The 23628-nt window shown below is 36.6% G+C and overlaps 1 protein-coding gene across 1 annotated transcript in view; it reads right to left on the bottom strand.

Annotated features, from left to right (window-relative positions):
- Positions 1–297: 297 nt before the first annotated feature.
- The window catches only part of CPE (carboxypeptidase E), a gene marked incomplete at both ends in the record, with an annotated part of 109103 nt that continues 85772 nt past the window's right edge, over positions 298–23628 (bottom strand). Inside the window, 6 exons of the mRNA XM_079718340.1 lie at positions 298–396; positions 2218–2336; positions 4980–5079; positions 9674–9813; positions 15835–16013; positions 17222–17343. Coding sequence (XP_079574466.1) covers positions 298–396; positions 2218–2336; positions 4980–5079; positions 9674–9813; positions 15835–16013; positions 17222–17343 — 759 coding nt within the window. The remainder of the gene's footprint in view (positions 397–2217; positions 2337–4979; positions 5080–9673; positions 9814–15834; positions 16014–17221; positions 17344–23628) is intronic.

Consider the following 23628-nt stretch of genomic DNA (forward strand, 5'->3'; position numbering starts at 1 on the left):
CTAGAATTACTCAAAAAGTTCTGTATTGCAAATAACACATGGACTATTGCATCTACACCTAAAATGGCAAAATCACTTAAATCTCTTCTATGGTCTTCCGTGTCTTATATGTAGGGAAATGAACATTATAGACCAAGTTCTTATATTTTTACTTGAGTCTATTTTAAGTAATGCCTATTAATATTTAAATGATTAAAAAATAAATCAATGTTAAATATTAACTGCACAAAATCTAAAAGAAAATAGCCGTATTATATCATACTATATTATATAGATTAAAAGCAATTAGAAGGCTTTTTAAAAATTTAAAGTTTCTGACATCATCTTCCACCATTCCATTAATTCTTCCTTCTCTTCTTCTTTCCTTTCAGAAAATGACTCCAGTTCAAAATCAACCTAAAGGAGAAAATAAGGATATACTGTTATCAAACTGATTACGTACTTTTAAAAACTGAGAAAAGAACAGCAGGTTTAGAGTTTATTAAAATAAGCTCAATCCAGCCACCTGAATTAAAGTATATCCTAAAAAAACTCTCATGATAAGCAACAAGATACTTTTAGGGAAAAAAAATACCAAAAGCCATTATGTTTCAAATGTGCTTTGATCTAATAGCTTTCTAGAATTATTGGAAAGCAGATTATTTAGAGGCAGATTGTTTAAAGGCAGTTTTTCCCCCATAAAAAGATGTAACTTATAATTAGTTTTCTGCCTTTGACTATTCAGTGAGCTTCTCCTGCCAACCTTGAATTTTCTCCTAAAAGCTGGGGGAATACGGAAGAATGCAGTTCGGTGTCCTGGTGTTCCAAACCACAGGGTTCTGCTTTCTAGAACCTTGAATCTGCTAAAGAAACTGATGGAAATACACACATCTCCAAACCACCACGAAGGTCAATAGTCCAGGAACTCAACTCTCCTATGAACTGGACATCCTCATCAGGTCTATGGAGAATTCATACACTTCTGCACAAAGGATTATTCAAAATATGCAGCTCCAAACCCCAGTCCTCCCCAGGCCCAGGAGATAGCCATGCCCCATTCCACATGGATCTAAGAGTTCTTTGATCTGGCCACTTGAGCCTGTGGTTATTTAAGAAAGTGACTACTCAATACCTCCTTGAACTCACATGGGCTAGAAAGGCTAAGGGTCAAAATAGTTGAACCTTTTACAACCTGGCTCTGGAGCTACTTTTTTCCAGGTTTTATTTGCCCAAATTTACCTCCTGATTTTAATACATATCCAGCCTAATACATACATACACACATTGAAACCAAAGCAACAGTTAAAAACTCAGGATATTTAGTTTGCAAAACCAAGCATTTATACTCCAAACTTGGGGACATAAACAAAAACACAATAAATTCTTTTCAAGCTTTTTAATTGGAAACTCTGTAAGCCATTCCATAGTAATGTAATACAAGGACAATAGTAAAATCCTTCTCTAAAAGAGTTTTGGTCTTATCACCACCACCTTCCTAGTAAAATAAATGGTATTTACTTAAATAGGAATCATTCTTGATAGTTCTTAGCATAGAGAGCCTTGCTCATAGTGTGTGCTTAATAAATGTTTAGTTAATGCCTAAATTTACCTTGCAGGCCTAATTTATTTTTCCAAATACTTATTGAGTAAGGTATACTAGGTGCTAGGGATAAAAAGATAAATTGAACAGAATATTATTGAGATTGAAATCAAGGTCAGCAAATAAAAGCTTCATTTTTTAAAGGTTTTATTTGATTTTCTGGTGGATCTCTTCAAAAACTGAGAAATGGTAAAAGAGCTTCACACTGAGTGGTATTAAATCAGTCACTGAGCCCTTGGGCAAGTCACTTAACTTTGCTAGGCCTCAGTTTTCTCATCTTTTTTTTTTTTTTTTTTTTTGCAGTATGCGGGCCTCTCACTGCTGTGGCCTCTCCCATTGCGGAGCACAGGCTCCAGACGCGCAGGCTCAGCGGCCATGGCTCACAGGCCCAGCTGCTCCGCGGCATGTGGGGTCTTCCCGGACCAGAGCACGAGCCCGTGTCCCCTGCATCGGCAGGCGGACTCTCAACCACTGCGCCACCAGGGAAGCCCAGGTTTCTCATCTTTTAACAGATGGATAACAGGATAATAATGGCTTCTATCTCACAGAATTATTATGAAAGCTAAATATAATCACTTAAGCATGCCTGACCCATGGTAAGTGCTTAACACAATTTAGCTATTATCACGATCACTTACCCTGACAGCGGGGCTATAAGGAACTGCCACTTTCTTTGTTATCGCCAGATAGCCTGGTGCTGAGGCTGTAACTTTATAGTTTCCAGGTACAAGCAATCTCCAGTAATCACCATCCTTTGCTGCAGGGCAACAAAATTTCAAGTCACAGGCACATATCATAGTTATGCCATCTAAGTTCAATTTTGATTCCCTGTTTTAAAAGTAGATGTTTATTGAATTTAATGAAATTCCATTGAAAAGAGCATGACACTCTCTAGAGGGCATCATTACTTACAGCAATTTTACAGACATTAATGTTAAATTGTCTAATAAATCTTCTAATATGATGAATCATCATAATCATGTCAGGAGTAACACAGGTTAACAGATATATCAAGTCCCCAAGCAGTGGGGTCCCACCATCTGGCACCATGTTTTGATTCTTGCCGAGCATCTGGCTGTGAAGACCCAGCGGTCTGAGTCTAGGTCAGTGTCTCAGAAAGTGTGGCTGAAGTTACCTCATCAGAAACCCTCAGGGACTTGTTAGAAATTTAGATTTCTAAAGACTCAGAATAGTTGGCCTGGCTGCTTTCTAGGAACTGCATTTTCAATCAGCCCTCCAGAGGATTTCTGTTCCCATTCCTCCCCTCACACCCCCGTCCTCTCCTTGAGCAGCTTAGGTTCCTGGGCACCCCAGTCAACGACACATATCCTTCAACCTATGTGCTGTTCCCCACCTGCTTATAGGCCTGGCAAACCACCAGCGCTGGGTAACACCCAACCCTTCTACTCTCTGCCTGCCCCTGTGGCTGCGAGGGGCTGGGAAAAACACACACCCAAGCTGAGCTGTCTCCTGTCCACAAACACCAGCCTTCCACAGGCCCTGGTCCTGCCCTGTCTTCCTCCCAAGCCCTTTCACTCTCCCATTTCCTAGATTAGTGTGCATCAATCACCTGGGAAACAGTAAAGTACAAATCCTAATTCACTAGCTCTGGGATGAGGCCTGAGCTCCCGCATTTCTGACCAGCTCCAGGTGATGCTGAATTCAGCTGCTGGTAGGGGTCATACTCTGAATACCAAGGACCTAGTGGACAGTCTCCCTTTTCCTAACACCTGTAAAGCATCCTTTTCATCCTCACTCTCTGTAGATGCTTCACATTGTATTTCATTGTGAATATGGAAACCATCAGAAAAAAATAAACCCCCATCACCATCTCTTCCATTCTACCTCTGGACTCTACAGCTCATTTCAGCTAGTGCCTCGTTTATCTTCTTCGCTTTACAGCAAAATCTCTGGAAAGACTTGTCTACTCTTCATTTCAAATGTGTCTCCTCCTCTGTCCTTAGACCCTCCCCAATCAGCCTCTGCTGGTCCACTGAAATAGACTCATCAAGACTCTCTACTCTGCCTTATCCACAAGATGCTCAACGCTGCCTCACTTTTCACTTTTTTTTTCACTTTTTTTCACTTTTCATGTGACACTTTTCACACTCTCTCCCTCCTGAAACATTCCAGCCTTCCTGAACAAGGCACTGGGTTTTCTCTCCACCTTAGACCCCGTTGCTCATCCCTCCCTACTACCTCACCCTGCCCCAGAAAAGCTGCAGTGTCCCAGAGCTCACTCCCCAGATTTCATTCCTTTCTACCTATAATTATTCCCAACGTCCAGATTTTTCTAAATTTTTCACATCTGGAATGCAGAGAAAATAATGTTTGTATGTTATGCTAGAGTTAACAGAAGCAGTTACTTGTGGCCACAGGGGACATGGCCTGGGTCCTTCAGGAGCCTCTCCCTGGAGGTGAAGGGAGCAATAACTTGACACAGGTTCTGGCATATTGGTCTGGAAGCTGGGCTGGCACTTCATGGGGTGTTGATAAGCATTGTTTAATGAATAAATAAATGGAGTTTTAGAGAACAAATATTCAGGATTAAAAAAATACACATTATAAATGTGGAGGTTAAGAAACAGGTAATGGTATAGGATGTTTGGGCACTAAAGGTTAATTAATGCTAAGGTCTACAAACATGTAGAGTTTATAGCTAAAAAGATATTGTTGTTGTTGAAAAGATCCCAACAAATGAGAGTTACACTAAAATGTAAATATCTAAAAATATCTAAACATCTAAAAATATCTAAAAAAAATATCTAAAAAGATATTTATTAACAGGAGTAGGTAGTTTTGCCAGTAAAATACATCATTTTCCCCAAAGTAGGAAAATGGAAATGGGGCTTTAAGCTTAGAAATAACTAACATCAACCTCAATCCTGTAATATCCTGTTCAGCCTTGAATACATCTGGATTTATGATACAGATTAAACGAAGAAATGGATGGGAAATCCTAGACACACAATACACTGGCAGTTACCGTCCTTCCTACTCTTCTGTTCCCTCCTGATGTTCACCAATTAACAGCTCATTAGTACTTCTTCTTAGGAGAGATCAGTATTTTAATTCCAGCTGGTTCATCTTCCTTTGCCTCCACAACTGCAAAGACTCCCACAGAGGGCCCCGCCTCACAGCTCTGGGGTGAGACAGCTGAGGGAAGGGCGCCACCTGCTGCACCCTAATTTCTAAGCGCAGCAGCCACCCTGAGTAATTGCCTGAGCTGCTCCCCAGAAAAAATTTAACTAGGTCAAAGCTGGGGGGAGAGACGGGGTAAAGAGACATGAGGCATTTAATTGCTTTGCTTAGAACAGTGTAAGAAGTATAACTATGCTAAGAAGTAACCACGCTCTCGTGTGCAATACTAGAGCCTCCGATCACAGCAGAGAACACCCACCAGATGTGACATCATGGTCTATTCCTTCCACGGAGATGGTTGCATTGGCAATTGGGTTACCCTGAAGGTCTCGGACAAATCCTTTAACTCCTCGGTGTATCTGTGATGGTCGAGAACAACCAAAAAATCTGTATTAGAAACGACCTAAAAACATGCTTCAATCAAACATCTCCGTATTTTCTAGCAAAATACTGCAGATCCCCACTGTTTAAGAATCAGAACAAGCTAAAAAAAGCCACTGAATTTTCTGTGTACTCTTTACTCTGCTTTTCCGCAAGTAGACAAATGAGAAATAACTCCCTGAAAACTGATATCTTGTTCTGAGTCAAAGAAGACTTTGAAGTACCTTCCAAACCACCAAAACAAAAACAAAACAAAAAGATCTGTCAATGTGTAAAACAGTTCTGGTCTTAGCACATTTCATTGCTTTCTCTCTATTTTAAATTTGGTCACTTGCTTATACTTTATATGGCAGCTGTCAGTTAAAAAGATAACCACATTACAGCCCTTCAATACTTTTTACTTCTAGATAAAAGGATATACACTGTGAATACTTTTGCATTAAACCCATTAATAATATCATTTTGGTTGATAATCAGTGCATGAAAGGTCAGTGAACTTACTAACTGAAAACTGGGTTTAGAAATAAAATGGAAGAGTTTTTATTGAAACAAGCCCGTGAATTAAGTTGCTGTCATCAACTAACTACTGCAATGCAAACTACAGAAACAGCTTTATTTATTTATTTATTTATTTATTTATTTATTTATTTATTTAGCGGTACACGGGCCTCTCACTGTCGTGGTCTCTCCCATCGTGGAGCACAGGCTCCGGACACACAGGCCCAGCGGCCATGGCTCACGGGCCCAGCTGCTCCGCGGCATGTGGGATCTTCCCGGACCGGGGCACGAACCCGCGTCCCCTGCATCGGCAGGCGGACTCTTAACCACTGCGCCACCAGGGAAGCCCCAGAAACAGCTTTATTTTTAAATGATAATTCAACTAAGTCAACATGTATTTGAAGTGACGGAGAGCCACTTAAGGTCTCTGAGAAGGTACTGCTTCTGAAATATCAAATGATAATCTATTAAGCTTGATTACCTAACAAAACGTCCCCCTCCCCAATGCTCCAGTTGCTCCTCACTCATCTGGCCCCAGAACATGAATTTTCTTTTGCTACTGATGATATTTGAATATTTCCCTACAGAAAGTAGAATAAGTCTCATGTGTCCCTTTGTCACTGGAGAATAAGTTTGGCAGTGGTACAGTGTTTTATCAAAGAGATAGCCCTGGATATCAGCAATTTCTTCTTTCATTTGCTATTTTTTTAAAAAAAGCAAAACCTCTGAAACTCTGTAAAAGTAACAAACAATTCTTTTCTCTAAAGGCAATTTACCAATGGTAAAAAGCTATACATGTTGTCAGTAATAATAAATAATATTTTAATGGCAACCAGTATAGTGAGAAGAGAGTAAACACTTTTTTAAAACAAAAAGACATTCTTAGACTTTTCCCCAAGACTTACCTATGGATTAGCTAACCAAAATTGTAAGAGACTGAAATTTAGCCACTGGAAACAAGAAAAGTTAGCTTTCTGAATGAGATTCACATGGTAGAAGTCATTGGGATCAGAAAAATTGTGGAGATGAATTTATTCATCTTGAGGCACTATAATCCTGATATATTATAAACCTTAAAGAAATGAAAGTTTGAAACTTCCTCATCTTTGGAAAATAAATCAATAATTTCAAAAACATATAATGCACCTACATTAGGCACAAATAGACCCAGTTAATATTCATAACTTTACTTTTTTCTGCCTCTGCAACCCAAGACTTAAATTACAGTATGTGATTAACAAGTAGTTAAATAAGTAAATGTCTATCTCTGATATGCCAATTGTGGAGCACAATATTTCTGTTTGAAATTTTCCACTGTAAATCTCAACTGAAGTATTATAGGCTGTCACGACTCCACAGGAATGCAGACTAGAAAATATTGTCACTTTATGACTTTTGCAAAAGAAATTCCAGAAGTTCAAATTTCACTCATACCTGGGGAAGCTATTTTACTACACTTGTCCTTCCTATAATTCTCTCTCCCCAGATTCCAAGACGTTTCAATCAACCAAGGCTTAAAAAAAAAATCCAGAATATTCTTCATTGTTACTAGAATTGTTTATGTCAATAGCCCTTAAATCCTCAAATACTTAAATGCCCCCCAGAGAGCTTGCTGAAATGGAGACTCTGGGGTCCTGCCATGCTAGGAGTGTGATTCAGTGTTGGGACAGGAAACTCGTTTTTAACAAGAATCTAGATGATTCTGATGCAGGTGCTCATGAACCATTCTTGAAAAATTCTTTGGAAATTTTGAGAACTAGATGGTTCCAAAGCTATTGTGTGGGAGCTCTTCTTAGCAAACTATTTACCCTAATTAACTTTGCAGTTCCAGTTCCTGCAAACATTCCTTTAAAACTCTGCAAGAGATTTCCTCTCAACCAATTACTGAATTGGATCTCCTAACCACCTACTTTCCATGAGTTGTAAAATTAGTCCACACTTAGATTTTAGGCCCAGGTGTTCAATCATTAATCACCACCAGATTGTTCCATTGTCGAAAAAATTTCAACACAGAACTTCTGGCAGTCTTCACTGATCTTCCGCCAGCCTTTGATTCCCTAGAGTGTCCTCCGAGGCAAGCTGTGTGAGCTCACTGCAAATACCACTCTTACTGCTTCTATATAGTCTGCATCATAACACTGATGTCATGCCAGGGTGGGTCACAGGTATCTGTGGACAGATCAAATTCTCATTCTAAGTGGCATAAAACGGGACTGTATGACCTGGTCCCTCTTCTTTTCAGCTTATTCTTATATAAATTGTAACAGCTTTTAGATGAATTAATGCACCTGCCACCATAAATATGACAAGCATTCTCCTCTTTCCAACGGCACACATTTGGGTTTTGTTTTATATTGCATTTTTTCTCAAGAACTAAGAGAGAACTTAAGTAGCAGCTGAACTAGTTTTTTAATTGTTGACAGGGTAATAATCTTATTGACATGGGCTATAGGGAATCCTATAGCATAGCTCCAAGAAGCCTTTTCTGAACTGGCAGGACTGGGTTAGGGACCCTTCTGTGTACTGCCATTGCTCTTTATTTTAGCATTTATCATCCTCTCTTGTAATTAGGTATTGATATCTGAACCTCACTAATACAAAGCCTTCTTGAGGGCAGTCACTCTCCCCAGTACCTCACAGGGTACCTAGGATATGAAAATAGCTTAATTTTTGTTGAAAAAATATGTACATAAAATGAAAAGCACTGTATTAAGGAGGCATTCTTTGATACCTAGGCAAAGAACACACCAAATCAGCCCATCTTACTTCCTCTGCCTAAAACTATATGTTTAAATTTTGCTCTTAAAATGTCCATCCAAATATAGCTCTCCTCATAGGACATTCTACAGGGGTACCCACTAAGGTTGTTCCAGGGTCTACATTGCTAATTATCCTTAGTTTTGTCGTTGAAAAATGCCTTTTTATGTTAACATGCAGCAGGATCCCACTGACTTAAAAAATCCTGTGTAATGGGTGTTTTTTAATCACTGTCTGTCATTAGTGGATCTATTCCATGATAATCCCTTTTGGTAAGGTATTATATGTATACTTGACATGTGTAAAAGAATTCTTAAGCTGATTTTACATTTTTTAATGCATTGGGTTCATGTGTATATGTTTATATGTACCTATATATGCAAACAGCATTTGTTTATGTTAAATTACCTTAAACATTAGTCTGGACTACCTGCTAGCATGTGAAACTAACATCACTCTCCCTGACTTTGGGTGTAAATGGCCGCATACAGAATGGAATGTGAAATTGTCAAGGCACTGCAGGCAAAGAACAGAGTCCTTAGGTCTTTCCCACCAGCACTGCCCCTGGTGCCAGTGTCTACCCGGTACAGAGGGCTAAGGCTATCAGGGCACTGGCCTGGGCTAAGTCGGAGTAGGTAGGTATTTTATTCTGACACATTGTGAGATTCGCCCAAATTCTGTACAGTGACTCTCTGGTAAAGGTCTAAGCTTATGTCATGAGAGGCAACATGGCATGGTGATTCTGGAACTAGACATCCTGGCTGTTTAACTTCTCTGTGCCTCTGATTCCTCATTTTTAATTCGGGGATGATGATGATGAGGGAGTAGATAATAATGGATCCAGCTGAGTCTAGGGTGAGACAAGTGATGCATGTGGGGCACAGAATTTAAGGAGATACTCACACCCTAAACCTGCATGACCCTGAGAGTGAACGGCTCCTTAAATTTGCATCCCAGGTACCTCACTTACCTCATTCTAGTTCTGGTCCTGCCTCAGATGCCTGAGAGACCCAAGGTGATAAGGGTGGAGGAGGATCCTAGGATTGCCCTTGCTTAGTGCAATATGAAAGAAAGTAGGGTGTCACCTCACTTCTCCACAACTCTCCAGTTTAATCAGTTCTCAGTGAATATTCATGAACCACAAAACCTATGACAAATGAAAGCCTATTTGAATCACTACTGACACATTTTCCAAACGCAGCATCCTCATTCTGGGTCAGATGGGAGTCCCGTAGGCTGGGATCCTCTTAGGAAACTATTGTACTCCAGGTTTAAATGTTCTTAAATCTCCCATTTTATGCTAGAGACTGTGTTTACCTGCTGAATGTAGCTAATGAGGGAGTTTTTGTTATCTTCCCAGTAGCTCTTCAAAGTCTCTTCAGGTGGAAACTTTTCACAGCTAAGCTCCACGGTAATCTCAAAGCAGTTGCTGCTGAGGTAATTGAAATCTTGCATTCCTGCCAAAGAAAACAAATGAAAAGTCAAAATATGCATGTGGTGACTAAGACCCTACACAGGCTGCTCTGCTGAGGGCCAAGTAAAAGATGTACCAACCAGTGCATCTTGGGGAGACTGTGGGAAATCGCAAGTGAAATCACCTACCATAAGTGATGGAACAACATACTTGGGAAATAGTTACCACCTCACAAGCACAAACTCTCTCAGGTTCTTAAGCAGTCATTTAGTGTAATGCATTGCTGTTTTACAGTGCTAAAGCAAGTATCAGCCACATTCCACAATGCTGGAGTTAGCTTTGAAGACTGAGAGTGACGTCATCAAAATGGTGAAACAGGAGTTTTCTACTGTCTTCCCTCCCCAAAGAACACCAATTTTGACAATTACCCATGAATAGAGTGCCTTTGTGGAAGTTCAGGAATCTAATGGAAAAGTTAAAGCGCATCGTTGGAGAAAAAAAAAATCCAAGCTTGGACACATTGAAGGGAGTAAGAGGAACAGTTTCACTTTACCTGCATCACCCCCTTCTCTAAGGTGGCACAGCTCAGTGCCAAAGAGACCTAATTTAGTGATATGAAAACATATAAAAATATACAACACACTGGTAAAGGTAAGTATATAGTCAGATTCAGAATATTCTGATACTTTAATATGGTAGTATATTAATCACTTAACTCTAGTATAAAGGTTTAAAAATATTAAAAATAACAATAGCTACAATAATTTGTTCATAGATACACAAAATGGTAGGATGTAAATTGTGACATCAAAACATAAAATGTGGTGGGAAGGAGGTAAAAGGGTAAAGTTTTTGTTTGCAATCAAAGTTAGGTTGTTGACAGCTTAAAATGGACTGTTATGCTATAAGATGTTTTATGTAAGCCTCATGGTAACCATAAAGCAAAAACCTATGGTAGATTCAAAAAAAGCTAAAGAGAAAGGAATCAAAGCATACCATTGCAGAAAATCATCAGTTCACAAAGGAAGAGAGCAAGAGGGGAAGAAAGGAACAAGGGAACAAGGGAACTGCAAAACAGAAAACAATAAAATGGGAAGTCCTCATCAATATTTTAAATGTAAATAGATTAAATTCTCCAACCAAAAGGTATAGAGTAGCTGAATAAATAAAAAAATAAGACCCAACTATATGGCACCTACAAGAAACTCACTTCAGCTTTAAGAACACATGTAGGCTCAAACTGAAGGGATGACAAAAAATATTCCATGCTTATGGAAACCAAAAGAGAGGAGAGGTAGCGATACTTATCTCAGACAAAATACAGTTTAAGCCAAAAACTGAAACAAGAGACAAAGAAGGTCATTATATTTTGATAAAGTGGTCAATTCGTCAAAGGATATAACTATCAAAAATATATAAACACTCAACATTGGAGCATCTAAATATATTAGGCAAATACTAACAGGTCTGAAGGGAGAAATGACAATAGTACAATAATAGTAGGGGACTTCAGTACCCCACTTCCAATAATGGATAAATAGATCATCCAGACAGAGTATCAGTAAGGAAACACTGGCCCTGAACTATAGTTTATACCATATGAACCTAACAGACATACAGAACATACCATCTAACAGCTGCAGAATAAACATTCTTCTCAAGCATACATGGAACATTCTCCAGGGTAGATCATATGATAGGTCACAAAACAAATCTCAGCAGACTTAAGTAGACTGAAATCATACCAAGTATCTTTTCCAACCACAGTGGTACAAAACTAGAAATCATAACAAGAGTAAAACTGAAAAATTCACAAACATGTAGAAAAGTAAACAACACACTCTTGAACAACCAGTGGATCAAATGGAAGCCAAAATATCTTGAACAAATGAAAACAGAAACACAACCTGCCAAAACTTATGAGATGCAGCAAAAACAGTCCTAAGAAAAAAGTTTATTATGAGAAATGCCTACATTTAAAAGAAAAAAGATATATGTAAAATAAATAATTTATTCCTACACTTCAAAAAACTAGAAAATGAACAAATCAAGCACAAAGTTGGCAGAAGGAAGGAAATAATAAGGATCAAAGCAGAAATAAATGAAATAGAGGCCAGGAAAACAATAGAAAAGATAAACAAATCTAAGGGCTGGTTTTTGAAAAGATAAACAAAATAGACAAACCTTTAGTTAGACTTAACAAGAAAAAAAAGAGAGGGGACTCAAAAAAATCCGAAAATAAAGAGGAGACATTTCAACTAATACCATAGAAATACAAAGGATCATAAAAGACTACTGTGAACAATTATAAGCTAACAACTGGATAATCTACAAGAAATGGATAAATTCACAGAAACATACAACCTACCCAGACTGAACCATGAAGAAATAGAAAATCAAAACAGACCAATTACTGGTAAGGAGATTGGATCAGTAATCAAAAACTTCCTAAAAAGAAAAGCCCAGGGTCAGATGGTTTCACTGGTGAATTCTACCAAACATTTAAAGAAGAATTAACACCAATCCTTATCAAACTCTTCCAAAAAACTGAAGAGGAGGGAACACTCCCAAACTCTTTTTTACAAGTCCAGCATTATGCTGATTCTAAAGCCAGATAAGGACACTACAGGAAAAGAAATTACAGGCTAATTATCATGATGAATACAGATGCAAAATTTCTCAACAAAACACTAGCAAACTGAATTCAACAGTACATAAAAAAAAGTCATATACCATGATCAAGTGAAATTTATCCCTAGGATGCAAGGATGGTTCAACATACACAAATCAACAAAGTAATATACTGCATTAACAGAATGAAAGATAAAAATGATATCATCATCTCAAAATATGCAGAAAAAGCATTTGAAAACATTAAGCATTTTTTCATGATAAAAACCCTCAACAGATTGGGTATAAAAGGAACATATCTTAACATAATAAAGTCCATATATGACAACACCACAGCTAACATCATACTCAATGGTGAAAGATTTAAAGCTTTTCCTCTAAGATCAAGAACAAGACAAGGGTGCCTACTCTCACCATTCCTATTCAACATAGTGTTAGAAGTTCTAGCCAGAGAAATGAGGCAAGAAAAATAAATAAAAGACATCTAAGTTGGAAAGGAAGAAGTAAAATTATCTGTCTGTAATGATATGATCTTATGTATAGAAAACCCTAGAGACTCAACAAACACACACACAAAAAGGAAAAAAAAAACTGTTGGGACTAATAAAATATTTCATAAAAGTTGAAGGATACCAGATCACCATACAAAGATAAGTTGCATTTCTATATGTTAATAACAAGCTATCCAAAAAACATATAAAGAAATCAATGTCATTTACAATAGCATCAAAAACAATAAAATACTTAGGAATAAATTGAAACAAGGAGATGAAAGAGCTGTACACTGAAAACTATAAGACATTGATAAAAGAAATTGAAGAAGATACAAAGATAATGGAAAGATAGCCAATGTTCATAAATTTAATATTGTTAAAACATCCATACCACTCAAAGCTATCTATAGATTCAATATAATCCCTATCAAAATTCCAATGGAATTTTTCACAGAGATGGGGGGAAAAAAACAATCCTAAGATTCATATAGAGCCACAAAAGACAATGACTAGCCAAAGCAATCTTGAAAAAGAACAAAGCTGGAGGCATCACACTTCCTGATTTCAAACTATACTACAAAGCTAAAATAATGAAAACAGTAATGGTACTGGCATAAAAACAGACACACAGACCACTGTAATAGAATCAAGAGCCCAGAAATAAACCCTGATATATACACTCAACTAATACTTGACAATAGAGCCAAGAATACTAAATGGGAATAAGACACAGTCTCTTTAATAAAAAGTTTTGGGAAAACTGGATACACATGTGCAAAAGAATGAAACTGGACTTTTATGCTATACACCAATATTAATTCAAAATGGATTAAAGGCTTAAATGCAAGACCTGAACTGTAAAGCTCCTAGAAGAAAACAGAGACAAAGCTCCCAATACTGGTCTTAGTAAAGTTTTTTGGGTATGACACCAAAAGCACAAGCAACAAAAGCAAAAATTAATAAATGGGACTGCATCAAACTGAAAGCTTCTGCACAGCAAAGGATATGGTCAACAAAGTGAAAAGGCAACTTAAGGAATGGGAGAAAGTATTTGTAAATCATATATTGCATAAGGAGTTGATATCCAAAATACATAAGGAACTTATACAACTCAACATGAAAAAAAAAAAAAAAAAAAACAACCTGATTAAATAATGGGCAGAAGACCTGAATAGACATTTTTCCAAAGAAGACACACAGGTGGCCTACAGGCACATGAAAAGATGCTCAACATCGTTAGTCATCAGAGAAATGCAAATCAAAACCAAACTTAGATATCACCTCACACCTGTCAGAATGGCTATCATCAAAAATAACACAAATAACAAAGGTTGACAACGATACAGAGAAAAAGGAACCCTCCAACACTGTTGTTGGGAATTTAAATTGGTGCAGCCACTGTGAAAAACAAGGTTTCTGAAAAAACTAAAAATAGAACTACCATACAGCCCAGCAATTCCACTCCTGAGTATATATCCGAAAAAAACAAAAACACTAATTCAAAAAGTTACATGCACCCCAATGTTCATAGCAGCATTATTTACAATTGACAAGATATGGAAGCAACCTAAGTGTCCATCAACAGATCAATGGATGAAGATGTGGTATATTTACACAATGGAATATGACTTAGCCATAAAACAGAATGAAATTTTGCCATTTATAGCAACATGGATGGAGTTGGAGGGTATTATGCCCAGTGAAATAAGACACACAGAGAGATAAATACTGTATGATATCACTTATATGTGGAATCCAACAAATAAAGCTGTGAATATAACAATAACAACAACAAAATAGACTCACAGACCTAGAGAACAAACTAGTGGTTACCAGTGGGGAGAGGGAAGCGGGGGACAAGATAGGGGTAGGTGATTAAGAGGTACAATTACTATATATAAAATAAGCTACAAGGATATATTGTACAGCACAGGGAATACAGCCAATACTTTATAATAACTATAAATAGAGTACAACCTTTAAAAATTGTGAATCACTATGTTGTACATCTGTAACTTATATAATATTGTACATCAGTTATACCTCAATTTTTTTAAAAAACAGAATAAACATATATCAGAAAGAAAAAATCTGGAAGAATATTTTTCTCAGGGCATAATTCAACCAAAAAAAAAAAAGCATAATGAAACAAACCAAAATCCTATAATTAGCCACTGCTGCTACTGTCCTAAATTCTCTTTTCACTTCCAGGTAGGCCACAGAAAATTGTTCTTAGGCAGAGGAAAAGAAAATCAGTATCTTTACATTTCACTCTTCATCCTTGGTAGAGGCAATATTACACAACTATGAGTGATCCACGTAGCCTGAAAAATGAGAGCTCTTCAAAGTCCATACTAGAACAGATTGCCACATGAGCTGCCTTGGTGTCTAGAGATGCTTCCTCCAGCTGTGCTGAGGTGGGCTTTTCCCTTTTCAGACCCAATAAAAGGTGAAGTGCTTCCTGATCTAATAATAGCGTTTACTGCAGCAGTAAATACAAAATAAACATTCCACATGAAGTGAAATTTTTTAAATAAAAACAAATGGTATGTGGACCAAGATATACTAAAGGCCAAAGCCAGCCTTCTAAAATATACATTTACCTACAATCGAAGCATGACTAACATATAACCGGGATGGTATCTTATTCCCTAAGGCCAGAATTTGAAAAGTAGGGTAATTAACAATATTCAATCTATATTTTCCCAGCGGATGTCTTCAGTTCGTTTACTACAGCTCTTCAATTAGCATCTTGATTCTTAAAAATCAACAAGAAACTATACATAGCAATCATTCATGCAGAAAGCGGACTAATTTTAATGGATGAACTATAGATTCAGTCTATTTCTTAACGATTGAAGATTGAAGTTTCCCTAAATGTAAACGGTAATTAGTTTTTAAAAGCCACTAATCACATAAAGAGCGAAAGGGAAACTCACCTCCAGGCACGCTGTACCACGCTGCGCCGTTGGTCGTTCCTTCTACGAAGCTGCTGTCGTCATCATTCTTGCGACACGGGGGCCGATCCGGGTCCGACATGGGAGGGTTGAAGGACGAGTACGCCCGAGCCAAGCTTTGGAAGATGTCATCATCTGGGCAGGAGCTGTATTCATGAGCACTACCTGGAAAATAAACCCACAAGACTAAAGAAACTGACACAGGCTGAGGAGCACTGCGTGTTTTCTGAAGAGTGATTTGTTGTTGATCTCTTACTGACGTACTTTTTAGCTACATCACTATGGGAAAGGACTGAAGGTTTACGTACTCAACAATTACACCTTAGTTTTTAGGTTGTATGACGTCCATTCCTAATACCACAAAGCAGAAACTGGGTAGAATGTACATTCTGCTTATGAATTGAAAGCTTCACAAGAAAAGGTGACAAGTTCATAGTAAATTGGACTTGGGAAGACAGCAAGGAGATTTCCATTGTTAACTCCACAGACACTATGAACCACTCTCACACATATTTTTAAGTATCTAAATTTACAGTTTTAAAAAATTTCCTATGTGTATTACTGAAATAAATAATATCTATTTTAGTACACAGTATTCTTATTCTGTATTATCAACTATGCCAGTCCTTTAAATTTCCAGCTATTGACAAACCACAAAATCTCCAAATTTTAAGGATGTTTTACCAAAGACTCTTCAAAACTCGGTTTCCAATACCTATAGTTATCCTGTGTTTACAAAGACCTAACTTTGCAAAGCCTCCTGAGAATCCATTCAAAGAAGGAAATTTCCTGGAACAACAAAAATTAAGCTGATAATATCTATCTGGCTAAAGTTTGCTGCGCTTAACTAAAACTAGTTAAAGCTTAACTAAAACTAGTTAAAGGAAACCAAAGCATCACTTCCCCTCCCTGACACCACCAAGAAACAGTTCCAAATGCAGAAGTGTGAGTGCACAAAAAGACACATGCAGAGATGTATATGGGCCCTGATGGAGCGCCAAAAGGCTGCCTCCATTTTTAAGCTATCTTGTACATAAACCTACATAAATTCCAATATTCCTCCATTTTACCAGAGTCCAAGAGTGACCCAAGTTCATGACTTCTGTTTTCTCCCTTTCTCTTCTCTAAGTATTCAGTCAAGATCATGTTTCTCTTCACCTAAACTTTTTTTTTTAATTTATAGTCTTTTTCTGCCAGATATATATGCCAATACCACATGAAATAGGGGATATTCCAGTTCAGTAGATGTATTTCTACAGGCAAAATCAATGAATGACCAGTCCCTTAAAAGAATATTACAGAAATCATCCAATACACTCTTGTAAATGAATTGTAAACCTTGAACCAATTAGAGAAGCAGGAAGGACACCTACCGCTCCGTGTCTCATCATATGGGTAATTAGCCACAAGGTCTCCTCCATGAAGATTGGCCGAAAGCACAAAAGGAATATCCATAATCCAATGAATGACAGCCTTGGTCTCAGGAGCAAGCTGTATTAAAGATTAGAGATTAAAAGTATTCTAAATGTGGCAGTCATTGGTGGGATCACTTGACAGAAAAGACATAGAAAATGTAAAAACAACAATAAAACCCAAAAACAACAACTGAAAGCTGGTCATATTCCAAGCACTCTGTGATCGTTTTCATAGAAAGAAAGAAAGGAGCAGCATTCCCCATCTCTATCTTTCTCAGACTTATAAAAAATATTTTGATTTCCTTGAAAGTTCTACTTAAAAGCTGCCAGCTTTTCTTTCTTTGTAACTTGAAAAACAGCATACAAATCACTTACAAATTTGGGCACAACTCCATCTGATCTTTGTTAATAATAACTAAGGATAAGACAAGGAGAAAAGAAAATAGCTGACCCGCAGAACAGGGTTCTTTCTCTGTGGTGGTGCAACTGAAGAAACATATGGTAGATTGTCCTTCCAATTTTTGCTTACTATTTTTCCAATTCCCTTCAACTACTTTATTTTTCATAAGAAAAAAATTAAATTGGGTCTGTTCCAGATTTCACCATCATATAGTTTACTTTGGGATGATCGTCTTAAATTTTAAAACAAAGGCAAAAGTTTCAGGAATTCATGTTGTCTTTTGAATGATTCACAGCCCCTCGTACCTTGGAAGCAAAACAAAGGAGGAAAGAAATGTATACCAAAGAATTAAACTGAGCCAAAAGCTTGATACTTTTATGTGATGAGTTTTTAATAGCAACTAGGAAGACTCTCAAACTACCAAGTACCTCTCTGATTTAAAAAAAAGAAAGCTTTTTACTGGAGATATGATTCATATTGTTCTTTGGGACAGAATAACTAAAAGCATCAGTAGGTTTTGATGGTTATAATTAGATCTTATATTTGTATGTCTCAGTTCAGTTTATGAATAGCTCTCACATACACTATTTTATTGAGCTTCACAACACCCCCATTTGATAGGGGATATACATGCCCATTTTGCAGGGGAGAATCTGAGAGTTGGGAGTGTTAATGACGTGTCCAAGTTCAGACATTTAAGATTCAAATCCAGTATATAAACTATAAATCCCACATTATTTTCAGTATGTCAGCTTTAATGTATCAAAACTATCCTATTTTTCATGTAGGCTACTCCTAATTGTGATTGTGATTTAGAATAGGATATTGTCTTTATTATTTGTTTGGTTTATCTTATTCTCACTATAAAAAATATGTTCATTGTAAAAAATGTAGAGGAGATAAACACAAAGGAAATTAATATCATTTATATACCATTTTGTATGCCACCTATTTTGCTCAACAGATAACACTTGTTCATGTCACTGAATATCCTGAATTATTATTTTAATGGCTGAGTAGTATCCAATGTATGGACATATTCTTAAACATGGAACAAATAACAACTAATACTTATTAAACACTTTTGTGTGACACACTGGATTTTCACATCCACCCTATTAGATAGGGACTGCACATACCCCATTTTACTGATGCGTAAAATGAGACACAGAGAAGTCGGGGAATAGCATGAGGCCACCTCATTGGGAGTGGTAGGACTGGACTCAAACCCAGCAGTCTGGCTCAGAGCTACTACACGAGCACTAGGGATCTCCACTTGGTGGAAGAGGAGGAGAAAATAGGAAGATGTTGGTCAAAGGGTACAAACTTTCAGTTACAGAACGAATTAGCTCTGGGAATCTAATGTATCCCCAGATGACTTAATAATACTGTATTGTGTACTTGAAATTTGCTAAGAGAGTAGGTCACAAGCGTTCTCACCACAAAAGAAAAAAGAAAGATAACTATGTGAGGTGATGGATGTGTTAATTAGCTTGGTTGTGGGGACCATTTCACAGCATATACATATATCAAATCATCACACTGTACATCTTAAATCTATACAATTTTTATGTGTCAATTATACTTCAATAAAGCTGTGGGGGGTGGATTGCCAATTGCTGGGTATTGACTTGTTTAATGTGAAAAAAATGCTGTGAACACACTTGTAGCTGCACTCTTTGTGCAGATCCATATTTTTTTAAGGGAAATTTCCCTAGAAATGGAAAGAATTGACCAAAAACTAAGCACATTTAGAAAAAATTTTTAAATGTATTCCAAACTGCACCCCTGAAAGATACAACAATGTACCCAGCAACAGTATAATAAACCTGTCATTTGTAATTACTCTTACCAACATGGGATATGTGATTTTTAAGTCTGTCACTTTGATACATGACAAATAGAATTTTTTAAATTTTCATTCTTTGATTAATAAAACTAGAGCAGTTTTTTATATGTTTAGTGACCGTTTAGGTTTATTCTTTGGTGACATGTTTATACATGGTTTAACTGATTTTTCTATTGAAATGTATATTTTCTTATTAATTTGCAAGAGTTGTTTATTTATTAAAAACATTAACCTTCTATCTACTACATATTATAGATATTTTCCAAGTTTCTTTGCCTTTCAAATTTAAGAATAATAATAATTAAACTATAAAACATTAAGATATTTATATTGTCAAATCTACTGATCTTTTTTTATGGTCTTGTCCTTTGCTATTATATTTCATTCCTTTAGTCAATAACTATTAAGTGGCCACCATACACCAGTTTTCTGTACTGGGATTTGGAAAGTTCTATCCCACTCCAAAAATGACAAATTTACCAAAGTTTTCTTTTACTAGGTTCATACTTTTTATATTTAAGTCATAATATATCTAGATTTTATTTTGATCTATGCTAATATTTGTGAGACGGATTCATCTCAATTCCATTTATTGAATAATCTATTCTTTCCATAATAATCTGAAACACTCCCTTATCATAAACTAAATTCTTATACACACTTAAATTTGTTTCTAAAGTTTAAATTAATTTAAATCAAATCCAGAAAAAATAAATAAATAAATAAATAAATAAAATCCAGTTTAAATTTTAATTTAAATCAACTTTAAAATAACTAATATAGGACAATTTAATCAAAAAATCTATAACGTTTATGCTTTTTTGCAACAAATTTACGGTTTATTAGGCTCGATTGCTCAAGAATGGCATTAATATTATATGATATGGGTTTATCACACATTCTTCTATAATATTCTGTTCAGAAGGTTTTCTTTTACTGCTGAATTTCTTGTCAGTCCTCTTGTTTGTACATCTGCCCCATCTTCCCTATTTATTCAAAACCCAGTGATTGGCTCTGACAAATATTTCACTGAGTTCAGACGAGACAGAAATCTCTGTGGTTTGGAGAATCACTGAGGATTTCAGGAAGGAGGTGGAACTTCCCAATGTCTCGGGGGAAAAATAAAGTAGATTTGGATAGGGAAGCAAGCAAATACTCCCTAGAGCGAAGGATAGGTTTGAATGTGAGCTCAGGAGGCAATGCCATTCTGCAGCAGACTGTACTCTTAGATTTATTATTCACCTGAAAGGGTTCAAAATGGCATGTTTCCATATATTTATATGTTGATTCATGTGTAAGATATAATTTTGAAGGACACATACCAAAATGTGAATGGTGGTCATTTAAGAATGTTAGGCAATGGGTTATTTTTCTGCTTATTTATATTTGCTTTTTTTGTTTATAATAAAATATTAATTTTTTAATAAAAAAGTTTTTAAAGAAAATGTTTTTTGAAACAAATTTAAAGAAACAGTCCTGAAATGAAACACTGACACAGACTACAACATAAATGATCCTTGAAAACATGCTCAGTGAAACAAGCCAGGCATAAAAGACCACATATTATACGATTCCACTCATATGAAGTGGCCAGAACAAGGAAAATCATAGAAACAGAAAGCAGAGTAGTGGTTTAAGGCTGGAGTGGGGGTGGAGGGATAGTGGGGTGATAGCTAAAGGGTATGGGGTTTCCTTCTGAGATGATAAAAATATTCCGAAACTGTGTGGTATTGGTTGCTCATTATCTGTGAATGTACTAAAAACCACTGAATTGTACACTTCACATGGGTGAGTTCTATGGTATGTAAATCATATCTCAACAAAGCTGTTTTTTTAAAAGAGAAAAAGAACAAAAAAGATACAGTCCTGAATACACAAAGTCGTATGTGGCTATTAGGTTTAGCCTATTGTTAGTTCCTATACATACACTATTGCTAATGTTCATGTTACTAGATGTTCAAAAGCAAGCAAGCAAACTCCACAATTTGATAAGTTGAACTCCATTTCTCTTTGACTATTAATAGAGTCTTTTAGGCTCACAAAATGCTGAAATCTCCTGTATTGTAATGTAATCACATATTTAACTAATCCATAGGGAAGGCTTTGGAGCACCTCTTAGATGGAGCCCTTAACAGAATCCAGAGCCAATTATGACCTATCTTTAAAATTTCCATTTAAAGACTGTAAATATAGCTCAAATGTTATGCTCTATAAGTAGATGGCTTTGGCTCTTAAAATATATCAAAGCTATATTTATTCCATTTTCTTCACCACTCTAGCCATTAAAGACAAGTATTTAATATAATTATTTGATTTAATCACTCTGTTTCCATGAAGTCCAAGCCAAGGCTTATGTACCGAGCCCAGATAATGGTGGAAGTGACCAGGCTGAAGAGCTTGAGAGCAGATGAGAAATGACTTAGCAGGAAGAACTCCAGGGAGCAGGAGAGACCTTGTATTCAGAGAGGTTTGGAAGAGCAAGGAGAGCCTCTGGAGGACTTGGTAAAAATGTAAATTCCTCTCTATCACTCATTCCCATAGCATATACACCCCAGACTTCTTGATTCAGCAATCACAGGAATCTACAGTTTTTAAAGTTGACTTATAGTTGATGTGCAATATTATATGTTTCAGTGTACAACATAGTGACTCACAATTTTTAAAGGTTATACTCCATTTTAGTTATTATAAAATATTGGCTATATTGCCTGTGCTGTACAATATATCCTTGTAGTTTACTTATTTATACATAGTAGTTTGTACCTCTTAATCCACGACCCTTATCTTGCCCCTCCCCCTTCCCTGTAACCACCAGTTTGTTCTCTATATCTGTGAGTCTGCTTTTTTGTTATATTCATTAGCCTGTTCTTTTTTTAGATTTCACCTATATGTGATATCATACAGTATTTATCTTTCTCTTGTCTGACTTATTTCACTTAGCCTAATGCCCTCCAAGTCTATCCATGTTGTTGCAAATGGCAAGCAAAATTTCATTCTCTTTTATGGCTGAGTAATATTCCATTGTATAGATGTACCACATCTTCTTTATCCATTCCTCTGTTGATGGACACTTAGGTTGCTTCCATATCTTGGCTGTTGTAAATAAGGAATCTGTATATTTAACCCCTGATTCCTACAACCATAGAGATTTTAAAACCACTCTAAGGAAACAGGGAACAGATTGGTGGGTGCCAGAGGCAGGAGGCTGGGGGTGGATGAAATAGGTGAAGGGAGTCAAAAGTACAGACTTCCAGTTAAACAATAAATAAGTCCTAGGCATGCCATGTACAGCATGGAGAAGATAGTTAATAATACCGTAATGTATATTTGAAAGTTGCTAAGAGAGAAGATCTTAAAAGTTCTCCTGGCAAGAAAAAAAATGTGTAACTGTGTATGGTGATGGATGTTAACTAGACTTATTATGGTGATAATTTCACAATATATAAAATATCAAATCATTATGTTGTATACCTCATATTAAATAATGCTATACATTAATTATATCTCAGTAAATACATACACACACACACACAAACACACACACACACACATAGCTACATACACACACACCACTACAAGGCCAAGAAGGGGAAGTGAGAAAGGGGTGATGTGTAATAACATTAATGAAATGCCTACTATGTATCTTGTACTGGGCTCGTCCAAACACTGTCTCTGTCTAATTGACAAAGATGGAAAAAGGAGATGAGCCAGACATGGGCGATATCATCCTGTGATTTAAGCAGGTTTACTGAAGATTTAGTAAAATGTAAACAAATCTTGCTTCTGTTCCAGAAAGGAGACTAAAATTTAATTTTTATGCATTTTTCTTTATTTTACCTTTACCCAGAAAAAGTATTGGCATTGAGACTTTTTAAAATAAATGCCCTAGTTTTTTTTAAAGTGCCTTGAACAAGCATCTTTTTAAAAAAGTATTGCTCAAACTAGAAATATGAAAACATCTAATATAAATATTATACAAGTCCCATTGAGGAAGAGGAAGGCAGTGCTGGCTGAAAATGAAGGCACTTACATGAAGACTGCTAATCTCATATCCTGTCACCATGAGTTTATTTCACAATTCTTCTATGATAGGTGAGAGGAATTCTTTCTCT

The sequence above is a fragment of the Hyperoodon ampullatus genome (assembly GCF_949752795.1).
Source record: "Hyperoodon ampullatus genome assembly, chromosome: 1".
Classification (NCBI taxonomy): domain Eukaryota; kingdom Metazoa; phylum Chordata; class Mammalia; order Artiodactyla; family Ziphiidae; genus Hyperoodon; species Hyperoodon ampullatus.